The sequence below is a fragment of the Podarcis cretensis genome (assembly GCF_951804945.1).
Source record: "Podarcis cretensis genome assembly, chromosome: 10".
Lineage (NCBI taxonomy): Eukaryota > Metazoa > Chordata > Lepidosauria > Squamata > Lacertidae > Podarcis > Podarcis cretensis.
Genome location: NC_137179.1, coordinates 26,006,137 through 26,029,634, shown reverse-complemented (window position 1 = coordinate 26,029,634; position 23,498 = coordinate 26,006,137). Strand labels below are relative to the sequence as shown.

At 40.5% G+C, this 23,498-nt stretch overlaps 1 protein-coding gene across 1 annotated transcript in view; it reads right to left on the bottom strand.

Annotated features, from left to right (window-relative positions):
• Window positions 1–23,498, bottom strand: part of POLR3B (RNA polymerase III subunit B) — a 64,688-nt gene that overhangs the window by 14,710 nt on the left and 26,480 nt on the right. The window contains exons 20-23 of the mRNA XM_079992276.1: window positions 19,304–19,513; window positions 16,848–17,006; window positions 9,657–9,774; window positions 8,447–8,589 (exon numbers count right to left, since the gene is read on the bottom strand). Coding sequence (XP_079848402.1) covers window positions 8,447–8,589; window positions 9,657–9,774; window positions 16,848–17,006; window positions 19,304–19,513 — 630 coding nt within the window. The remainder of the gene's footprint in view (window positions 1–8,446; window positions 8,590–9,656; window positions 9,775–16,847; window positions 17,007–19,303; window positions 19,514–23,498) is intronic.

Below are 23,498 nucleotides of genomic sequence, written 5' to 3'. Positions count from 1 at the left end.
TCAACATTATCTTACATTTTGTGGTGCCAAACTATATTATAAAGAGGCAACCCTTGTCCATAAAATGATCAGTAAGTTGCCTACTTTCCCTTACTCTGTATCTTTATAATTTGTACCACTCGCCACGCTTAAGATAACCAATCCTCTAATGTAGGTAGAGGATTATAACTATTTACCAACTGTGGAGCTGTTGATAATAGTAATAATGGATAATGTTATTACTATTAATTGTATTTATTAGCCACTTCTCACTCCCCCCAAATAAGTGAAACTCAAAGCAACTTGTAACCCCCCCCCAAAAAAAACCCCCACATTAAAAACATGGGTAAAAGAACCTAAAATACAATACACACATATATACGCAATCCATCTCAAACCCACCTAACTAGAAGATAAGCAAAAAATGAAGCTCCAAAGGGCTGGATGAGGAAGAATGTTTTTGCCTGGTGCCTGTAAATGAACAGTGATGAAGCCAGGTGTGCCTTCTTGGAGAGAGTATTCCATAAACATATATATATATTCACTTCTTCTAATACATGCTGCAGTTTCTTTTACGTTTAACATGTTTTTAGCTAGCTGTCATTTTCTGATTTATTTATTTTTAATGGCCCTTACTTGTCACATTGTTTTTACTGTGTTATTCTTTATTATGTTTATTATTATAATCAATGGTCACTTTTTTTAGACCACGTATTTTAATTGCATTTTGTTGTTTGTCAGCTTGGGCATTTTACAAGGAAAAGCAGGGTATGAATTTAGCAAAAGAAACAAAGCAGTTCTGCAAGACAAGGAGCCACAGCTGAGAAAACCCCTACACACACACACACACACACACACCAATCTGAGATTTCCGGTCCAAAGAGACAGTTGCCTGGGGTACAGTCCCATGGGGCTGGCAAGCCGCATGATGCACAAATTTTGGCTGGGTCCCCCCCCCCCAGATGTCATGTTCCCTCCTGTACAGGATTGCGCAAGAAGAAAGTGGCTCCCATGCAACAAGAAGTACACGTGAGAGGTGGGGGAGAAGAAAGCCCCCCACCCCAAACAAGAACCTTTCGTGATCATCTTAACAGATGAGTGATCTCATTGTGTAAAGATTAGCATAGGACGTAACTCAAAAGGTGGTTTGCCTGCACACGCCCTACCGAAACCATTATGACAGGGGTAGGGACTTTTGGGGGGGCACCCTGTCATCTGGGCAAACTCCAGGGGTACTTGTTGGTGGTGGGTGGGGACAGCCGCAAGAGAGCCCTGGAGGGCTGTGTTTGCCTCCCAAGCCTGTGGTTCCCCACCCTTGCACGAGAAGAGGCGCAAGAGCACAAATCAGAATTTTAATTCCTTTCCAAGAGGCAATCCCAGTGGATTGTGTACAAGGCAGCCCCTAACGTAGCCCCTCTAGAAGAGAAATTATAGTTCCAAATCAGATCAATGTGGACAGTTCACATATTATCCCAGCAGGCATATGGGAGTTCATCTGTGTGATTTGGACGTGCTTAGATCCATCCCCAAACACAGATCCTCAAATGAATGAACATTAGACAGACAAGCTAGATAGATGCTTTCTTCCTATGGTAAGGGATTCAACAATTCTGTACTGTTTCAAATACAATCACATGGAGTTTGCTTCTTCTTTTCTTTTCTTTTGAATTTCACAAAAAGGGTATTGGGTCATTGAGGGCACAATTAAAATGTTATTTATTTATGCCACTTAGATGCTGCCCAATAATAAAAGTCCTCTGGGCAGATTACAAATGAATGAAGGGGGAAAACCTACATGCTCAGATTATGTGGAGTTGTTGAGTATGTGTGTAGCCCAGTGGTAGAGAATCTGCTTTGCATGTAGAAGGGCTCTAGATCAAACCCTGGCGGTTTCAGATAGGACTGAGAATGACCCTTTTGAAATTCTAGAGAGCTCGTGCCAGTCAGTGTAGTTACGGAGCTGAATAGGTATATTGCTGCTTCCTAGAGTATACAATGATCCTGAATACTGTGAGCTCTCACACTTAGCACCACGGTAGCTATATTATTGGATTCTGCAATTAAGAATATATTTTGGTATTATTTTCGCTCATAATTCAAGGTGATTCGAAATGGATACCAGCAAGGCATTGCCAATTTATGTTTCAACATACGTTCTTTATAGATCAGATATCATTTATCTGTGTATTCTCTATAGCGTCTGCGTAGTAAAAAGTATAATCCAATATGCCCCATTTTCTGTGGAATACACATCAAGTAACTTTTTGTAAGGAGCATGCAAGATAGTGTACATGTTTTGCACAAATATATCTCTTTTTTTAGGCATCAGATTTAATCAGACAACTGTTGATAATTTTGCCCCATTCAAAATATTTTAGCGGGGAGTAGCACAAATCAAAAGCACCACATATATTTTAGAATACTTTGCAAAAGTATTTGGGCCTTTTGTTTGGGCTTTGCTGGTCACGGAGTTAGTGGCCTCAGATCTTGCTCTAAGACATAAAGACCTTAAAATTTGACCCTGGCTGCTTTTGTTGATGCTCCCACATAGCTTAGCTATTATTGAGAGATATGATCACATGGGGAGTGCTGGGCTCATGGGCCTTGATCCACTGATATGGCATCCTGTAGCTCATGAAGAAGCAGTTTCCATGTGTCCAGGGTCCATGTGAAGGGCCCCGTAAATATCAGAGCCCAGACTGAATGGGGCTGTGTATCTATTAGGTTCCAGTTTTCAAGCCCAAAGTCTTAGGCAGATATCCTGAAGCTTTCAGATACATCCTGCACCAGTTTTGTGTTTTCCCTCCATGTACAAAATCCAAGGATCCGTATCATTTATAGCAGAATATGTTGCTTTCATAATAATAATAATAATAATAATAATAATAATAATAATAATCCCATACTGCTCAGCTATCAGAAAAATCTGTCAGTAGGAGTAAAATCATAAGCATAAGATACTTTTCATAATGACAAAGCTCTTAAGGTTCTAAATAAGGCAAATAATCCTATCATGCTTAAAGTCTGATTCAGCCCCATAGTATACAGAGTGCAAACTATGACACAGTTGGATCAGAAGCAACAGCTGCAGTGCTGCTAGTTTCTGTTGGGTAGGATTGCCATATTTTAAAGAGCAAAAAAAGGACATTATGATGGCCATTCAAAGCAAATAAATACAATTTATCTTGAATTTTACCTTCTACTTTTCTATGTCGCTCAAGCAGAGATCTCAGAATGTACAAAAATGCTTTTAACTGTATGCTTTCAAAGTTCACCAACGAGCCACATGTTCAAGGTGTGGGATAAAGATTATTTAAATAAATGAAGCGATTCAATGCTATTCCTGGCATTAAGAGACCCAGATAATGTGATTTAAACCCGCCCCTCACCCCCCCAACCCTCTGTTAATTCAAAATAGTATGGAAGTATTTAGGAGATCCAGTTTATCACTATAGCAAAATAAATTATTGCAAATGCCAAAGCTACATGGTCTTCTAGTTAGCAGACACTATTTGCTTAAATATGTACAAGGGCAAAGCAGCACCAATTAATTTTAGATTTGTTCCGTTGCTGAATCATTTGTGGATCTATCCTGTCACTTAGTACTTCTCATATGACATCGAGATGGCCAGAATTAAAATTGACAGATAAATAATACATAAGCAAACTTGATTAGCTTCTTTATTAAAACCATTTTAAATTAGAGGAGGCGCTAGAAGACAATGCAGCTTGTACACTGGTTTCCCATGAGCTGCTGAATGGTCTGGTGTGATAAATTTGCATAGTCTGAAGCACACAAAGAGCTGATTAACTGAAACCCCTACAATGCTCCTGGAAGCAGCTATTGTAAAACAATAACCATAGGAACTTTACAAAATACACATAGCTGAATGACTCAAGAGCTTCAGAAAAATGTGTTTAGGATATATACTATTTGGAAACAGAATTGGGAGATTTTTATTCTGTGCCATAAAATGCTAAACTACCGTAATTTGGGAGAAGGGAGGAGAGGGGGGAAATTGGGGGGGGGGGGAGAGATTTACTGAAAAGGATCAGAAGGTTACCTGTTTGTTATTTGAGTTAAAATGCTTACTTGACACTCAGAACAGCAAGTTAAGCAGTGGTTTTTTAAAAATAAAAGTTACGAAAGTTGGGAGTCTTGTATGGACATGCTTCAAGTGGAAAGGGGGGGAAAGGGGGGATAATTCTGTGCTTCGTTTTAATTCAATACAATTTTGCAATGCTTTCAGTGCTGTGATCCAAGGGATGAGATGGGTTAAGACAGTGGTGGCCAAACTTGGCCCTCCAGCTGTTTTGGGACTACAACTCCCATCATCCCTGGCCACTGGTCCTGTTAGCTAGGGATGATAGGAGTTGTAGTCCCAAACAGCTGGACGGCCAAGTTTGGCCACCACTGGTTAAGAGATCCAACAAGATGGAACCAGATGTTATGGTTAAAACAACCTGTCCCCCAACTCTGAGTTCCACTAAGGCATCAATGGCCGTTTCTCTTCAAGCAGAGCTAATCCACATGGTGCTCCCCAGTTGTCGCACTGCAACTCCCATCACTCCGGCTGCTGGGCAGGGCTAATGAGTGGAAGCCCAACATCTGGATGGCGCCATGTGGGCTACCCGGGTCTAAACTATATTGCTACTACTCCAGATTATTTAGAACTTAATGGATTGACTCCCATTTTCACAAGGAATCTTAAAGCTCCAAAACTGCATGGAGTTATACAAGACGCTTGTGTGTGGCAAAAGTGACAAGAATAGAAAAAGAAAAACAATGAATTCACTTATGCTTAGAAACTATGAGCAATGCTTCCTGCCCACTCACCCCCAGCCCTCAAAACTTCCTTCTGTATATTTGCCCAATTAACTCATTGCTGGGTTTTGTTTTTCCCCCCAAAGCGGTCCAAGGCCTCTGCACTGGAGCTTCATGTATGATTTTAATTCTTTCTACTAGAATTATGTATTTGTCTTCCAATGGATTAACTTGAGTTCTGCCTTTAATAGCATTTTAATTGCAGTTTTATTTTGCTTTTAGGCTGCAATCCTATACATACTTCCCTAAAAAAGTCCCATTGAATTCACTGGGGCTTACTTCTGAGCAGACATACACAGGATTCCTCAGTTAATTGGATTGGCTTATGTAAGCTGCTTTAGAAGCCTGCTGGCTGAAAAACAGGACAAAAATAGACTAAGAAAGATACTTCATGTGGTCCTCAGGCCACCATATATTTTTAAAGGAATATGTCTACCATCCTGGGTTTGAGTTTGTCAGACCTGTGCTTTTAATAGTGTACACTAATTAAATAATACCAGAGAAGAAAAAGGCTGTAAGAGGTACTGGATATTGTGAATAATGTATCTTTATTCTGCACTACAGTGAACATGCACTATCTCAATGCTAAGGGCCACAGAACTTTGTTTTCCTAAAGATAGTATTTATGAATTTGAAGTCATTTCCTTGTCTTTAGAGGCATTTTAGTGCAAATACTTCAAGAAATGTTTAAGCCTTTATCTGGGATCTTTAGCTATTAAAACAGCTTCTGTTTGCCATTTCAATCCTCCTTCCTTAAATACAGTTCTTCCACTTCAGGAATACTGCTCAGCATTGCTGCTTAGCTCTGTGATCTGCAGGACCATTGTTGGAGGTGTTAATCCTTTTTCACATGAGAGACTGCAAAACCTTCTTTCAGAGAAGTGATATATTGCTTTTTTCACATCAAAGGAGCCTAACTTTCCCCCTTCACTGGGACTTTTACAGAAGCAAGAGGAAATCTGGAAATATAATGATCTGGTGAATATAGAAGTTAGAACTTCTGTGTTCTCCCAGCCCTCTGTGGAATCAAGAACTGATTTCAGTTTTTGTGAATTTGAAAAAAAAGAAGCATGGCTGCTAAATCATTCCTTTTGTTTGAGCTCAATCAAAAGATATCTGGTGGAAGTCAAGCTACTGATATAACAACAGGAATATTATCTCAAATGGGTTTAGGTTTCTCTGTTTGGCACTCCAAAAGAATGCAAGGATGTTCCTTGCAAAATTTCAAGTATCCCCTAAACTGCACCCTTTACAGAAGGGTAAAAATGAGAAGCACCAACAAAGTGCATCATTACTGAATAGAGTGTGGTTTTACATCTGCTTATCCACAACTTTCAGAAGATACAGAATTCTGAAATATTATTGAAGCAACATTTTTTTTTAATGACTTTGGAGCAGTATTTCCCCCAGCTTCCTCCTTTCAGTAAATACAATTTCCACTCTGTTTTGTCAACTGCAGAAATGTGGGTGCTGCAGAAGATTCTGGGGCACCTCGCAGCATACACTCAGCTCCCAGGGGGCACTGACTGAGGCTCTGAATGTACTCGATATTGTCTCATGCTGCACAGAGCAAGAGAAGATTGCGAGTGGTATGTTTTCAAAAGGGTCTCAGAAAACAAAGAGGAACCAATACTGAACCTATCTGCTAAGGACAACTGTACCCTTCTCTTGCAAGAAGATATATTTTTTAGGTTAGACATTATGGGGTGGGTTCAGGGGAACAGTCATGCAGACTAAGCAATGGTCTAAAGTTCCAAGGTATGCTATGGCATCTTCTGCACTGAAACATTTGAAGAAGAAAGGCTTGACGGGCATTTGTTGGGAGTTGTTTCCAACAGCAGAACTGCAGCTTGGGAAGTGGTCAGGCATCTAGCAAGCTCCAGCTCCACGTTTTTCTATGATTAACATAATTAGGCACGGTATGCAAAGCAGTCAAGCATATCATTCCAAGTGCACTGAAAACAATGCATATATTTTGTAGAGCACTTGGGGAAATTAACAAGTCTGAATGCTTTACGCAGGAGATGTCCTTATCAAGAAACTTCACCTGGGGGATTCCTATTGGTTTCTCCCTAGATTCTCTGAAAAGCAGGTCTGCTACCTTAATTTCGCTGCAGAGTTGCTAAGGGAAGATGTAGAAACTGAGGCCTTATCAGCAATGCATCTGAGCAAGTGGTTTGTTTATAGGTAACAACCTAATTTTCACACTTTGATTGATGCCTGATAACAGAAAGCAAATGAGGCGCTTATGTGACAATATTCCTAACTTGATTTTTATTTATTTATCGTTTGTTTGTTTGTTTGTTTGTTTCATTTACAACCTGCCATTCCTTCCCGAAGCTAAAGTTGACTCACATGATACTGGTCACTGCCTTCCAAGACGTTATTGTCACAATCGTTCTGTGAGGTAGGTTAGGCAGAAAGATGGTGACTGGTCCACGGACACCCACTGAGCTCCGCAGCATTAAAGATGCATTATCTTTCAAAAAAGATAGCTGGTAGCTTCTGCTTATAAAAATTCCAGGCATGCTCCAAAAGGCAACCCCATCAAGGTCTTGGCAATATTAGAATTTATTCAATTGCCCAAGCTGTTGAAAGGCAGGTTTTTCATCAGCTAAATATTCTTTAATAAAAAGTTAAAAGATATAGTGAGTTTTACACAATTGAGAATTATAAGTAAGGGGTCCAAATTCAGTTAGCATCAGTCCGTCACTGCAAATGAACTCTGCATGTTGTACCATCTTTTAGCCAAGTGGCCCTGCAGTGACCAGAGTGGGATGAAATACCACCTAAGGTCTGGACAGCAGATTGGAAGTGCTGAAACACTCCTAATCCTCATAGGCAGAGCTGGCTAGAAGCATCGTGAACATCATGAAGGGATAGTCAATGGCTTTATTTCAATCTCCTGCTACTGCTGCTTGCCACGCACCCATAAAGTAAACCAAAGGGCAGCACAATGGTGGTTGCACTCAGCTCTGTTGTTCTTTAAAGTCCAGTAACCCTTTTCAAGTTTCAACAGATCAGTGATAAGTAAGATTGCAATTCCATCTCCACTTGGATACAGTGGTTCCTTGGGTTACATACACTTCATGTTACATACGCTTCAGGTTACAGACTCTGCTAACCCAGAAATAGTGATTCAGGTTAAGAACTTTGCTTCAGGATAAGAACAGAAATCGTGCTCCGGCGGCGCGGGGGCAGCAGGAGGCCCCATTAGCTAAAGTGGTGCTTCAGGTTAAGTACAGTTTCAGGTTAAGTACAGACCTCAGGAACAAATTAAGTACTTAACCTGAGGTACCACTGTATATGCATTCACACACACACACACGTACGTGCACAAAGACAAAGAGATTGGAATATTTTGGCCAATTGTGTGCAGAATTGTTATTACAAAACAGAGCAATTTCCATTCTTTGTTAGCATTGTTATATTCTATATTTTACAGTATTAGGCTCCCAGTCATTTGCATCCACTGACACATTTTTAGTAACATGAGCATATGTACTTATGAATAGCTGAGAGCAGCATATATGTATATACCAATTTTATGCAGATACCCCCATATGCTACAAAATAAGCAATGCATATTGCATTATTTCAAGGACAGCAAATTAAAAAAATTAAACATAACAATGTATATACCTTTTTGCCCATGGCGACTGCTAAATTTGTCTCCAATTTCTGGCCGCCTCGTTTGCCTCAGCAATATTTTGATCAAAAATGCATCCTCAGCATTTGAAGATATCATGACTTTTTCAATGTATGAATCAGTTGCACCTTTGTAACTAACGATTAGGAGAGAAAACACATATTTCATTTCTCAGAAATAAAGCCACATTGTTTGTGGGACATCAGGTTGCAAGTTTAAAGCTCAGACAGCAAATGTACTTTTTTATACTAAAACTACTGCTAAAACGCATTTGGAATTAAATTATAAGGAAAGGAATGACAGACACCTTTCTGTCCCTGATTTAAAAATGATACCACTGTGCTTGAATATTAAAAAAGAACATTAACAGATAAATAAAGAATAAGTTGCAGCCCAGCCCTTCCATGATAAGTGAAAATTATAATAGAAATGACATTTACCTGAACAACTTCTGCATTTATTGTTACATGAGTTTTGGATGTTCTCTTCAAATAATATACAACTCTACAATTCTGTGATTCTATATATTTGAGGTATACAGCATGTTCCAGAATGGAGCTAGTTTTCTTTCAGAATAAAAGTGGCGAGCTTAAACACTTTAACAACATGATTAATGGAATGTGCACGTTAGGTAAAGGTAAAGGTACCCCTGCCCGTACGGGCCAGTCTTGACAGACTCTGGGGTTGTGCGCCCATCTCACTTAAGAGGCCAGGGGCCAGCGCTGTCCGGAGACACTTCCGGGTCACGTGGCCAGCGTGACATCGCTGCTCTGGCGAGCCAGAGCCGCACACGGAAACGCCGTTTACCTTCCTGCTGGTAAGTGGTCCCTATTTATCTACTTGCACCCGGAGGTGCTTTCGAACTGCTAGGTTGGCAGGCGCTGGGACCGAGCAGCGGGAGCGCACCCCGCCGCAGGGATTCGAACCGTCGACCTTTCGATCGGCAAGCCCTAGGCTCTGAGGCTTTAACCCACAGCGCCACCTGCGTCCCATGGCATGTGCACGTTAGCCTACAGATATTCTACACTGCACAACCTGGAAAACTAAGTTCACTGTCTGTGATCCAATGAAGTTCCTGACCTGGTCTCCCTGCCTTCTGCTGCTCAGCCTTATTTCCCACTTTTCCAGAACTAAGCATGAACTATACACTCTTCCTTTCCCCCCCTCTGGCTTTTAGAAATAAAGTATGATGGTGTGACATACGTTACGGGCACATCTTTATATTGTGGTTGCTGCGGGATGCTGCTGCCTTCCAGAGGCGTCTGGGTCACAGTTGGCATTGACTTGTTCACAAGCACCTGCTTGTTTTCTACCTTTTCACCTGTAAGGATGTAGGAAGAAGAAAACAGGTTGCGCTTTTTTAATGCATCAAGTTGATCAAAATTATGAAGTACAGTGGTACCTCTGGTTACGTACTTAATTCGTTCCGGAGGTCCGTTCTTACTACTACTACTTATCAAACCTTTATTAGGCATTATGTTGGTAAAACCGTAAAAGGAAAATAACATATAAAAGCCTTGAGATATATATAAAAAGGCAGGAGTTGGCTACATACAAATATAAATATATACATATAGAATCAGTGGTTTTCCTTGTTAACCTGCTCCTTGGAGGACTGCTGCCAAAAACTCGGCTACCCCCGCCGTTACCCTTTGGTCAGCGTCGGATAGGTAGAGTCCCACACATTCAGCTTGCTGGGGTTCCAGACCACCCGAAAGGGGGGACAGCACGCGTTGACGGAGCGTACTGTACAATGGGCAATGAAAGAGGATATGCTCTACAGTGTCCGGGACATTCATAGAACATCTGCAGAATCTCTTGCTTCTGGGAATGTTTTGATATCTTCCCCAGACAAATGCTGAGGGAAAAACATTCAAACGGGCCAGCATAAAAGCCCTACGTTGGGCTGGGATTATTAATTTAGAGACGTAATTGGCTCTGCAATCTAAGATATTTAAATCGTAGAATCTGGGGGAGCAAATTTTGTTTACAGCTGCCATAATATTTTGTCTCTCGACATCCTTTAGTCTAGTTAGGATATTATGGAGAATATATTGCTCATTAGAATTGTACAGGAGCTCCAGCTCGATGCCTAAAGATTCAATTTTTTTTTCAAGGTGCTGATACCATCTTGATTTATAAGGGTCTTTGAGCAAATCAGCGAGCAGACTTGATGGAGGGCAGCGAAAATGGCAGCGTAACCAATACTTTATTGAGGTGGACCATGCCCAGTATTCCATTGTGTGTATGCCTATTTCTGCACACATTGTTTCATATTTGATCATAAGAGGGAGTCCAAGAATACGTCTCAAAAAGCTGGAGTGAATCTTTTTTATATCACTGTTATATGCTTGGACCCATAGCGGGATACCATAGAATATCTGGGATTGCACTTTTGCTTGAAATATCTGATTGGCCGCAGGAATAAATTGATTACCTTTCTGATAATAAAAACGGGCAACTGCTGATGAGATGCACTTTGCCTGTTTTATGGCATTTGTGCGATGGGTTGCCCACCCTAAGTTGCTCTGGAATAAGATTCCCAGATATCTATGGATTTTCACTTGTTGGATTTCTTGCCCTCTTATTTTCCATTTCTCTAATTTCCAACCATTCGAGAAGACCAAAATTTTTGTCTTCTCATAATTTATAGAGAGTTTGTTACATTCGCAGTAAAGGATCAGTGAAGATATAAGACGTTTCAGACCCAAGCTCGTTAGTGATAGTAAGACAGCATCGTCTGCGTATAATAAGAGAGGAACTGGTTTCTGATTGAGTTTAGGGGCATGTGATTCTATTTTTTGAAGGTAATCTGGCAAGTCTGATAAAAATAAATTAAATAGAAAGGGGGCAAGAATACACCCTTGTTTTACCCCTTTCGAGTTTGGGATGTCTGAGGAGAGGTGACCTTTGGTGTTAAGTTTGACTTGACAGGTATTGGAAGAATGTAGATTTTGCATTAGAATCAATAAGCGCTGATCAATTTTTAATTCTGTGAGTTTCCTCCACAACTTTGGGCGGTCAATTGAGTCGAATGCACCACGAAAATCTACAAAAGCAGCGTATATCTTAGATTGCCTTTGGGATCTGTATTTTTCAACCAGATGCATAAGTGTAAGACAGTGGTCTAGAGTAGAGCAACCTTTGGAGAAACCTATTTGTTCTTTCCCTGGTAAATTTAGATTTTTCATCCAGGTAAGAAGTTTAGATAAGAGGTGCTTAGCGTAGATTTTCCCTATCACTGATAGTAGGCTTATCGGTCTATAATTCCTTGGTTCTTTTGGGTCGCCATTTTTAAAGATTGGAATAATTATTGATCTTAACCATATCTCAGGTATGGTCCCATATTTATCTATAAGAGTAAACAATTGAGCTAAGGGTTCTGCCCACCAATCTATATAGGTCTTAAATAGTTCTATTGGTAGACCGTCTGGCCCAGGAGATTTCCCCGATTTGAAGTTTTTAACTATCTCTCTAATTTCCTCTTCCTCTACCCTTGGCCACTCCTGGAGTTTATTAATATTATTTTTAATGGTTTCATTTCCTTTAGGTTCACCGTGTAGATTGTTAAATACAGATGTAAAGTATTGGGACCATTTGGATTCTGCAATTGGTGGCAGAGTTAGTTGATTTTCGGCTTTCAGTCCTCCGTACACTAGGCTCCAGAACGCTTTGTTGTTTTTACTCTGAATTGAGTCGAATAATTGTAGCCATTTTTGGGTTGCGTATTTCTGTTTCTTTTCGGCCAGAATATAATGGTATTTTCTTTTTTCATCAAGATAAGAGGGCTCTAGTTTAGTGCGATTATTTTTAAATGTTTGGCGCAGTTTTCTTTTTAGCTGGAAACATTCATCATCAAACCAAGGGCTAGCGCTATATTTAAGTTCCCAAACTTTAGGTGGAGTACTAAGCTCTACAAGCATTTGGAAGATTTCATTATAAATTTTAGGAATATCACAGTAGGAATTAGTGGTCTTTAAGTTGAATAATACTTGTTTTCTCAGGTTAGCTGTAAGTTTATGCCCCACTTCTGCACTCATTTCCTGGGACCATTTTAATTGGGTCATTTGTTTGTATTGAGAAGGTTCTATGATATTGTGCTTAGTTATTTTGGTTTCGTCCTTTAAGCTAATAGACAGCAATAATGGCTGATGATCGCTTTCAGTGCGCGTTCCAATTTTGAGGTCCATGATCGAATTTATAATATTATAAGGGACAAGAATATAGTCGATGACACTGCATCCTCGGGGGGAGAAGTATGTAAACTCCCCGCTTCTATCGCCATTTGTTGAACCGTTCACAATCTGCAAATTAAAGTTGTTACATAATTCAAGTAGGCGTAAGCCTTCGTTGTTAACAACCCTGTCTCTGGAGAATCGTCCTATTTTCAGGGCATGTGCGATATCATTATCAGTATTCCAATTTAGTTTGCTACATAGTTGTTCATTGTTGGTTCCCACTCTGGCATTAAAATCACCTGCTATTATCAGTGAGGCATTTGGGTATTTATCGGACAGATTTTCTATATAAAAGGTTAGTTGTGACCAATTTTCACTACTGATGTTGTTTTTGGTTGGGGGGATATAGACATTTACAAGTAGCAAAGAGTCTTTTTTTTGGGTTAAAAGTAGAGCTTGTGCAAGTGGTAAACATATTTCTAGTTGCTTGATTTCAAACCCTAAGTTGTCTTTGATCATACAACAGAACCCTGCTTTCGGCCGGCCCTTCGTGTTTGTTTTCAATGCGGGTTTCGTATAGGAGATGAATCCGTTAATTTTAATATCTCTAGTTGACCATGTTTCTTGTAGGAGTATTAGTTCAAAATCCTTAAAGAAGTTCATTAGGTCTGGGTCTCCGTCTTTGTTTCCCCACCCTGCGATATTCCAGGACAACAGGCGTAGGATCCGTTTTTGGGTTGGTGGCTGGTTGACAGCATTTAGTCATTCTAGTTCTGTCATTAAGTCCAGCGAGGAATTTTTTCTTGTGCAGATACAGCCATTTGTCGCTGCTTTCGGTGGGGGACGTAATGGTGGATCTTTTTGATTCTTTTTTAAAGTGCGGGAAATTAGAATTTCCTCCCTTTCTTGATTTTCTTCCTTAACTGTTCCTTGTTCCTGAGAGATTTCTGTGGTTGGTGGGCTATTATGGACAGTAGGACTGTTTTTAGTCTCTACTTCCATTTCTTTGGCCTCATTAGGTGTTGAGCTCGGTGTGTCAGGTCTGTTGGAGGTCATCTTTTGTTCGGCAAAGTTAGAGTCCTTTGTGGTACTTAAATAAGGGGTACCTATTTCGTTTGGAGCTAGTATTTGATATCTCAGCCAGGAGTTTGTAGTCTCATTACTGGAGTTTTTCCTTGCCGTTTCATATTCTAAAGGCGGCTGGATTTGTAGCTCTGCATCTATACATTTGAAAGTTCCATTTGCAGCTCTCTTTTTGACTATGCATTTTGGGGAAAAGGCTGGCAAGTGTAAAGTTTGATTGTGTATTGTATCTACTGCATTTTGTTGACCTTGTCGGTGAATTTCGGTCAATCTGGCCTGTAGTTTCGTCAATTTACTGAGTATGTTTATTTGTTCTTTATCTGGTAGCTTGGCAAAATTACTCAGCAGATCTTCTTCTTCTGGGACTGTCCAGTCTATTGTGTCAAGGGCGAGGTTGTTATTTGATGCTACAGTCGCATGGTTTGGGAGCTTGGATTTTTCTTGCGTAATTTTCCGGGTAGCTGACTGCGGTTTCTCCCATCTACTGGGTTCTTCCACGGGGGTAGGGGAGATGTCGGCTTCTGGTGGAATGGCCTTGTTCATCTTATTCTGTCTTTTAGATGCAAACAATGGTCTGGGTGATATATCTTCAAAATGTCGGCGCGGAAAAATTCCTTTCTGGGCTAAATGAGCCTTTACCCTTAAGATTTTAGTTGGGATTCTATGACTACCAAATCTTAGTAGTACTTTTTTGGAATATCCGTCGTTAGTGAGCCTCTTGACTGCTTTTAAGTCAATGCTTCCGCCCTCAGAACCAAGGAGCAGATTTAGATGGTGTCTGGCCCAGAAAGATGACTCCCAGTAAGGTAGGGGTCCTCTATATGGAAAAATGTGGAGAACAATCTCACATGGCCTCAGTATCAGGTTGATTGAGTGAGGGGGGCTTCCTCTGATTTTTGACTGATTTAGAGGTATAAATTTGTATTTGTTCTGTTTATTTCCAGGGGTTGTTAAGGATGGCAAAAAGGGAGTGAGTTGCCTCCTTTCATCTGGGTTATCCAGCTTCTTGGAGATGTTTTGTAATTGTTCAAAGATTTTTTGAACTGTTTGAGCAGTCAATAGGCAGCATTCCTCCAGCAGCTCCACCTTTCTATCAATTAGTGCTTGTGCCTCGGTTATGGGAGTAGTAGCCTTGTCCTCATTTACTCCTAGGGATATCTCTTCAATTGTCTTTCCATGTAAGGAGTTGAGGAAGGTTTTGGGAGGAGATACGTGCTGTTTTTGAGGTAGCAGGTAATTATCTAGATTACTCTGTTTAAAACCAGAGGGCTCTGTGTCAGTTTCTATATCAAGGCACCTGGGTCTTTTGCCTCTTCTCATTACTAGATTCTTAAATCAATGAGATCAGACTTCTAAATAGAATGATAAAGTGCTAAAGTTCTCTGGTCACAATCTCGTTCAATTCTCATTCGGTCCTAGCTGGACTGCTGCGAGGTAAGTAACGAGTAACTGGGAGGGAGTGCCTTAGTGCTCGAGAGGGAATGTCTGAGAGCCTTCGTTAAAACTTCTTTAACTTCATTAAGTCCCGGCACCGAGGAGGATAAGATAAGATAAGATGTTCAAACGCACAGCGAAATAATGAAAGGAAATAGAATCCAAAAGGGAGGAGAGCCGGCAACATTTAGTTAAAAGATCTCTTTGAGCTCCGATAAGAGCGTCTTACCTCGGCGCCATCTTGAAACAGCACTCGAGGTCCGTTCTTAACCTGAAACTGTTCTTAACCTGAAGCACCACTTTAGCTAATGGGGCCTCCCGCCGCCGCAGCGCGATTTCTGTTCTCATTCTGAAGCAAAGTCCTTAACCCACGTAATATTTCTGAGTTAGCGGATTCTGTAACCTGAAGCGTATGTAACCTGAAGCGTATGTAACCCGAGGCACCACTGTATTTAAAAAAGTTTTCAAGTAAAGAAAAAATTGGCAGTGAACAGACTACTGAGTCTTATTATTCTAAGTGGACAGTTTTAAAAAGCCACCAATAAGCTTATTATTATTATTTATTGCACTTATCTGTTCATATTACATAAAATGTCTCAAAAAGACATAGAGTTGTAAAAGAACATCAAATACAAAATTTTAAATAACATTAAACCCCCATCAATGACTAAAAGTGCTCATCCTGCAATGTTACAAAAGGACAATCATGTTCCGTCCCACTAAAGGATGAACACATAGTATTATTTACTAAAAGTGATCATTTTAATGACAGTGCCTCCTCCATCATACTAAAAGATGAACACCAATACAGGCTAAGGTTTCATCATATCATCTGATCCCAATTAATAGGGCTGGCCCAAAACATTTTGGCACCTGAGGCAGATCCCAAAATGGTGCCCCCTCCCCATCAGGGAAGACGGGGTGAAGGAAGATCTACATCAAGAACAAGGGTGGCGGGGAGGGGAGAAAGATTGTCATCAAGATCTGCCCCTGTGACTCCAACCGCCTGAGGCAGTCACCTCACCTTGCCTCATAGGTGGGCCAACCCCACCAATTAAGAACCAAATGCCAGGGCAAACAAGAACTTATTTGCCTGGCACAAAGTTTTCACTTTGTTTAGCTATAAAAGGTAAAGGTACCCCTGCCCATACGGGCCAGTCTTGCCAGGCTCTGGGGTTGTGCGCTCATCTCACTCTATAGGCCGGGAGCCAGCGCTGTCCGCAGACACTTCCGGGTCACGTGGCCAGCGTGACAAGCTGCATCTGGCGAGCCAGCGCAGCACACGGAATGCCATTTACCTTCCCGCTGGTAAGCGGTCCCTATTTATCTACTTGAACCCAGAGGTGCTTTTGAACTGCTAAGTTGGCAGGCGCTGGGACCAAACGACGGGAGCGCACCCCGCCGCGGGGATTCAAACCGCCGACCATGCGATCGGCAAATCCTAGGCACTGAGGTTTTACCCACAGCGCCACCCGCGTCCCATCTTAAAACTCAACTTCGACAAAGCATGCATTATAATTTCATCTACTCTCTGTTACATTGAATGCTTCCCCACTATTATTAATCCCTCAGCCCTTCATATTTACTCTGTTACTTTGAAGGAATGCCACAGGGCATGGGGCTGCCGTGTTCTGTATTGTACCTAGCACACTTGCACAAAATGATAGTTTCTTAAAATACACAAAACATCACTTTATACCTGGAGAGCAAATACCATCAGCATCTAGAATTTCATGGCGCCAGATTGGCTTGTGTGTAGCTGCATCCAGCATGGGTCCCATCACCTTGTCAAATGTCTGATTTGTGTAACGCTTCAGAGTACACTTGGCATTCTTGTACACGAGACACCTTCCAAAACCTCAGACAAAGCAAACAAGTTGATGAAAATTCCTACCATGAGAGTTAGATAGTTAAGTGACTATTACGTCGCAAGTTCACAATCTACCTCTACAGTACAGAAATGAGCCCTCTGAAAAGTTACTTATAACAGTGCTTCTCAAGCAATCTGATGTGGTAGACCGGCAATTCCCATCCCAAGGTACCAGGGCCTGGTAGCCTATTGAGTCCCTGAAGCATCCCACCCAACCTGGGCTGTGGTGGAGTCACTGGGGTTTGGCAGCTGGTGGCTTGTTAACTGGCACTGGTCCATGGACCACCACTTTGATTAGCACTGATTTATAAGATAATGCAACTAAAAATATATTTCCCGGACACCTTTATAAGTGTAGGGCTGTGATCCTACTAGAGAGGGCCTGAAAAAATATATATGGAAAAAATTGGTGTGGGAAGTAGGTCTCCTGCCCAATTTTTCTGGTCCCCCTCCCTAAGCTTTCATATATCTAGATCCTATGTGTAATTGCAAGTATAGGATCAGGCCGCACCAATTTTGGCATGGACCTTTGCAGGCTACAAAAGCCGGCATTTATTTATTTATTAAATTTATATCCTCCTCTTTCTCCGTGAAGAGCCAAGGGCAGCAAAGATAAAAACAACACAATTAAAAATAAAACAAAATAACACATTTAAAACATTGTAAAACAATTAAAAATGTCTCTAACAAGTACTATGAAAATGTGATGGGCCTTATGATGCAATAAAATTGTTAGTTTTAAAGCATCAGAGATTGCTAATATGGCTACTCTTGTTAAAACGGTGAGTTCAAAGTGGCCAGAAACTTTCAATAGTTTTAATAAAGGCCTCAAAGTATTTTTTTAAAAGAAGTATCACCTGTAGTTTGCCCTTCTAAAAATATCAGTCAATGATACTGATAACTTTTGCTTGTAAGAACTAAAAGTTAGAGCTAAACATACAAATGCACTGAGTTTCCTTCCTTAGCTCTAACTGACTAAAACACATACATATTTCTAAACACAAGTAGAATGCCTTTGAATAAACTTTGGATTGAAAACCCAAAAATAGCTGTAAGTTATGCTTGACGTATCTACATTATTCAGTGATACGAAGTAATTCTGAACAGTCTTTGATTTCTCCCCAATGTTAGCAGTCTGCAAGAAGGAAAACATTCTGCTTTAAATCATGTCTGCCATTGTTTTAGAAAAAAAGAATAAATTAAGTGTGCAGACATTAATGCCAAAGATACATGTCTAGGAATACGAGTATGGCTGCCTGGCAACTAGCAAGGAGGGGTGCAAAGGCTGGGGAAAGTGTGCTAGGATGTATCAGCAGAAGCTGGCAGGAAAGTTTTGTGGCCATGCAAAATAAATGTTAGGCATTTCTCAAGGGAGATGGCACTTTGAAAACGATTGTTAGCACAACACTAAAACCAGATCATCCAGACAAGCTTCATCAAAGTGAAGGCAGCAGGATACATTCACACACACACACACACACACACACACACACACACACACACACAAACCTCCGGCAAAATTTAGTACGTTCCTTTTGGTCAGATGCCAGCTCTGCTAAAGGATATATGACACTGCAATTGTACACATTAAAAAGCATTGGTTTAGAGAGCTTGCTTCCTTTTCAAAAAGTACTCTGGTTCAGGATTAAGTATGGAGATTTGCTAGGCAATTTTATACTGCCTTTTCCCATTTTGTTTGCTGTAACACAGTGGCTGCAATTAGGTGTAATGATAAACGATGGTCTATTGTTATGGGAAGAAGTCAAACTATAGTAATAGCTTAGCCCTAAACCATAATTTGAGGCTTCAAATGTACAGGCCAATTGGGTTCAGAGATGCCTGCTTCCTTTTGTTTTCAATCAGCTCAGCATTCCCAGTTTTCTCTTGCAGGGGCTTCTGAAATCAGAGCAATGGCCACAACTATGATTTTCTGGTTCAGGAATCATACCAAACCATAGCTTTTACAAACCACAGGTTTAAAAACACATGACAGGTCACAAACCATGGCTTGTTAAGTGAAATATTACCCTAAATCTGGGGTAGCCAATGTTCTGCCCTCCAGTACTTTTGGGACTCCAGCCGCCATCAGCCTCAGACAGCATGGCCAATAGTCAGAGATGATGGGATTTGTAGTTCAGCAAAATGTCTGAAGGATACCACAATGGCTACCCTCTCCACTGAACTGCAGTTAAATTTATTTACCATGGTTGAATGAATTGAGCTGAAGAAAGAAACATAGCACTCAATCCACTGATAATGGCAGAGCATTATGAGGTCCTTCTTACCTCTGTCTAAAGAAGCTTTGTTTAACACAAGAGCATCTTCAATGTCATAACCACTGTAACTCATCACAGCAACAGTGGCATTCTGTCCAGCCGGCAGTTTCTCAAAATCTATGAGTTCTATGGTTTTTGTTTTAACCATTGGTCTTTGGGGATACGCCAACAGATACATAAGAGTATCTATTCTGTTTCTCTGATTATATCCAATGGTACCTGCAATTTAAAACAGATATTTTTTATTATTCTTATTATTATTTCATTTATACACTGACTTTTTTTGCTGTAAGGACTCAAGGTGGCCTACAGATAAAAACAAGAATTGCTAAAACATTGAAAAAACAATAATAAAAGCAAACAATAGTAAAAGCAAACACTGATAGAATTAAAACTATAATCATACAGAACATATGTTTAAGACATACAAATAAATGCAATAAAAACAGCCCAGCACCAGCCCTTTCACTAAAAGCAGACAGTTTCCCCAAAGCCTGTTGGAACAAGGGCTTCAACTGCCAGTAGAAGGGCAAGGAGGGAGCCAATCTAGCTTCTCCAGGGAGGAAGTTCGAGTCTGGGAGTAGCCACTAAGAAGGCTCTGTCCTGCATCCCCACCAGGCGTTCTTGTGAGGGTGGTGGGACCAAGAGGCAGGCCTCCCCTGAAGATCTCAAAACCCAGATGGGCTCGTATGAGGGAATAGTCTTTCAGGTAGCTTGGACCCAAGCTGTGCTGGGCAATTATCATCAGCAAAATAGCTTGGATGATTCTTGAAAACGCTCTTTTTTACAATACCAACTACTAGCAAATGGTATGGAAAAGTCATCAGAAAAAGCTGCAAGTACCCAGGCTCTATAATTTGTCTGATAGTGCTTTCAAATAAGAGACACTAAAGAGTGCTCCATATAGCACTTCTTCAATCTACCTTCAGCTAAGTCTCATCTGTCCTCCTCCTCTGTCTATGTATGCAGCATTTATAGAAGAATGTGCCAAAGTGGCACACATATCAAATGAACAGCAATATATATACACGGTTTAAAAAGGACTGTAGTTCATGTTTGTAGACCCATGGACATTAATGGACTTAAATTAGTCATGTTCATTAATATCAGTTTGGGCCCACTTCAAGTATGACTAGTATTGAAGACAGTGGGTCTAATTCAGACCCTAATGGATCTATGCTGAGTTGAATAAAACTCATAATCTTAGTGCCAATAAGCAAATGTATAACAAAACTATCCATCTAAACAACTTTATATTAAAAAAACCCCCAACCACCCTGGTTTCACCATTACCTCAGTGTTTCTTTCAACCTCACTAACCAAATGAAATTTTACGGTACATGACTTTTCTTTCTCCCTCTTCTCTCATTTTAAAACAGTAACATCATAAAAACCTAAACCTAAATCAAGAAATGCTTGGACAACATGGCTGTATCTCCAAAGGCCTGAGCGCATCATTCTACTTTTGGCAACATTTATTTACCTCAAGTTATCACCTGTCAGCCCTTGTGTTACCCACCCTAGAGCTAGGCTGCAAAAGCCACTACAAAGTCTATTTCTCTATCAAGAACTGGGCTTGCAGTAGCCTAGTTAGAAATACAACAGCTACTTCAGTGGATGAGCCATGGGACAAGGCATAATGGCTGCAATCCAGAGCTGTGCCTGTAAAAGTTTCCCTTTTCAGAGACATGAATGGGGAGTGCATTCCTGAGGTTCCATAAAACCTTTAGATAGCAATCAGTGTATGAACATCGCTCCCTGAAAAGGCCAACCTTTCCTGTATGTTTGGAACTTTACTAATGAACAAGGCACAGAGAGCTGGATCCAGACACATTCCCATTGATGTCAATAGGTTTATTCTAAGCATGACCAAATTTGGATCTAACCCTCAAATATTTTTAATAAGCAGAGCAATTCATCACCAATATTTAAAATAGCAACATGTATCTTTCTTAAATATGAACATATTTGACAGCTGCATGGGAAGCTAATATGCTAGTTAACTAGTCTAGGTACCTATTCCATTTGAGCTTTTGGAAGCATGTATTCTTCCCACTCCTCCATAAACAGGGAAAAGAATGGTAAAGTATCAGTTTTGTGTTTTTAACACAATTCAAGAAACACTGATTTATGTAAACCATAGTTAGTTAACAATCCTAATCTGATATCCTGCTTCGCTAAACTATGGTTTGCGCAAATTAGTTTTCTGTAATAAGACAAAATAGGAAATAGCAGTTTGTTACAAACCGTAAATGGCAGGTTAACATTTCCTCTCTTTGTGTGGGAAAGCAGAGAAGAAGGGCAGGGTGGCGTGTGAGTTCCAAACACTGGCTGCAGCATGTTCTTGTAACAACAAACCATAGTTTGCTGTGACATCTTATGTTTTTAGCTTGTTCTGTTTTATCTGTGTTAAGCTACCTTTAGTCCTGGACTGGGGAAAAGATGGGATATAAATAAATATATACTCCTCCTTCTCCTGCTGCTGCTGCTACTGAATGTATTATTTATATGGATAATTTATCTCTTTGAGTTCCTTTTAATATTATAGCTGGGATCCAATAGCCTTGCACATCCAAGCATTTCCACATGTGCACTAAAGCTTCCTCCAATTCTGTTCTACTGAAACAACGCACACCGTATGAGACAAGAGACTTGAAGGTCCTCCAGAATTTGGAGCAGCTTCTCCACAACCTCTAAAGTTCTGCTGCACATATAGAAGCTACTCCAGAGTCCGTGTCATCATTCATCCAGAGACTGCTTGGAGGAATATGATACTATTACATTGTTGAAGCCTAGCTAGGTGTCACCCGGCTCAGTGCCTGGACGCAACACCACCTGGGAGCCTCAGATCAGCTGCATTCTAAGCTTCTTGAAGGAAATCCAGGATATAAGCATTATAAGGAAAAAGGCTTAAATAGTCTTGCAACAGCTCACCCAAGCTTATAACCTAAAACCATATTTTTCGCTATTGAGTATGCCCACTATACTTTCCAAAATACATCTACAGCACCTGCATATTATGGGACACACCCATTTCCTTCACTTGAATGACTGCTAAGCCTAAGGATGCAATTTTTGCAAGCAATGAAAGCATTTCAGTGATCAGAATGGGGCAAGGCTGAGCAATGGGTCCTTTCTTCTCAGCAGGAAGCTAAAATGCTATCTCAATAATCCCAAGCTCTTGACAGCCCAGGAAGTGACTAAATGGACTTGAACATGGATCTCCTCCAGGACAATACAAAGACAGTTAGTGGCAGCAGGGGGTGGGCAAAGACGACTATAGAGAGGGCTGGGGTGATTTTTTTTTAAAGGGCAAACGTATCTGATGCGATGAATCACCGCAGACAGACTCAAAACAGTCAGCTTATGAGACTCAGCACAAAATTTCCTCCGTGCTGATATTACTTAGCAAATATCCTAGCAAATCTAGGAGGACTTTGGGAGAGAATTGCAACTATGACCACATAGGGGGTGTTTTTTTCCTGGTGGGAGGGAGGAGATTCCATAGGTTTTTCGCAAACGTTCCGCACACAATGTAAAAACTCAATTTAAACAAATCTGTAATATGCCAACTTTAGAAATGCAGTTTTGTCTCCCTGCTCTTTCTTCAGAGTCAGGTGCTTTGCAATAGCAGACAGAAACAAAGCCTTTAAAAAATATATTACTAAAGATATTCAGCAGCTTTTGTGTTCCCAGCGTCAGCAGTAACGTCAGAGGATTGTATCCAAGGAGCTAAATGTGCAAGACCCAGGGTCAAAGCAGCTGAATACACCAACCTCAGAAAACACAGACAATGAATTGCAAATGACACTGAAAACAAAACGAGAAAAAAAGACCTTCACACAGAAAACTACAAAAGAACTCTACAGATACTGAATTGGCTTTCTGTACACACTGATCCTGCTTAACTGTGTGTGGTAACTAACCAAACCTTCTGAGGCTAATAGTCCTAAAATAGAGTCCCCGGGGCAGGGGCGGGGAGGATCACAGTAAAAAAAGAGAGGCAAAAATAAAATAAAAAGTACGCATATATATAAGTTTTTTCCTCCAACTTTTTATTTCTGCCAGAAGAAGTGACAGAGAAGGAACACGATTCAGTTTAAAAATTTATTCAGGGAAATGTGATTTCCAGAAATAACACATAATAGTAAAGTATTAATAGTAAATATTTTAAACACAACTTGGTGTTAATTTTTCAAGAGTA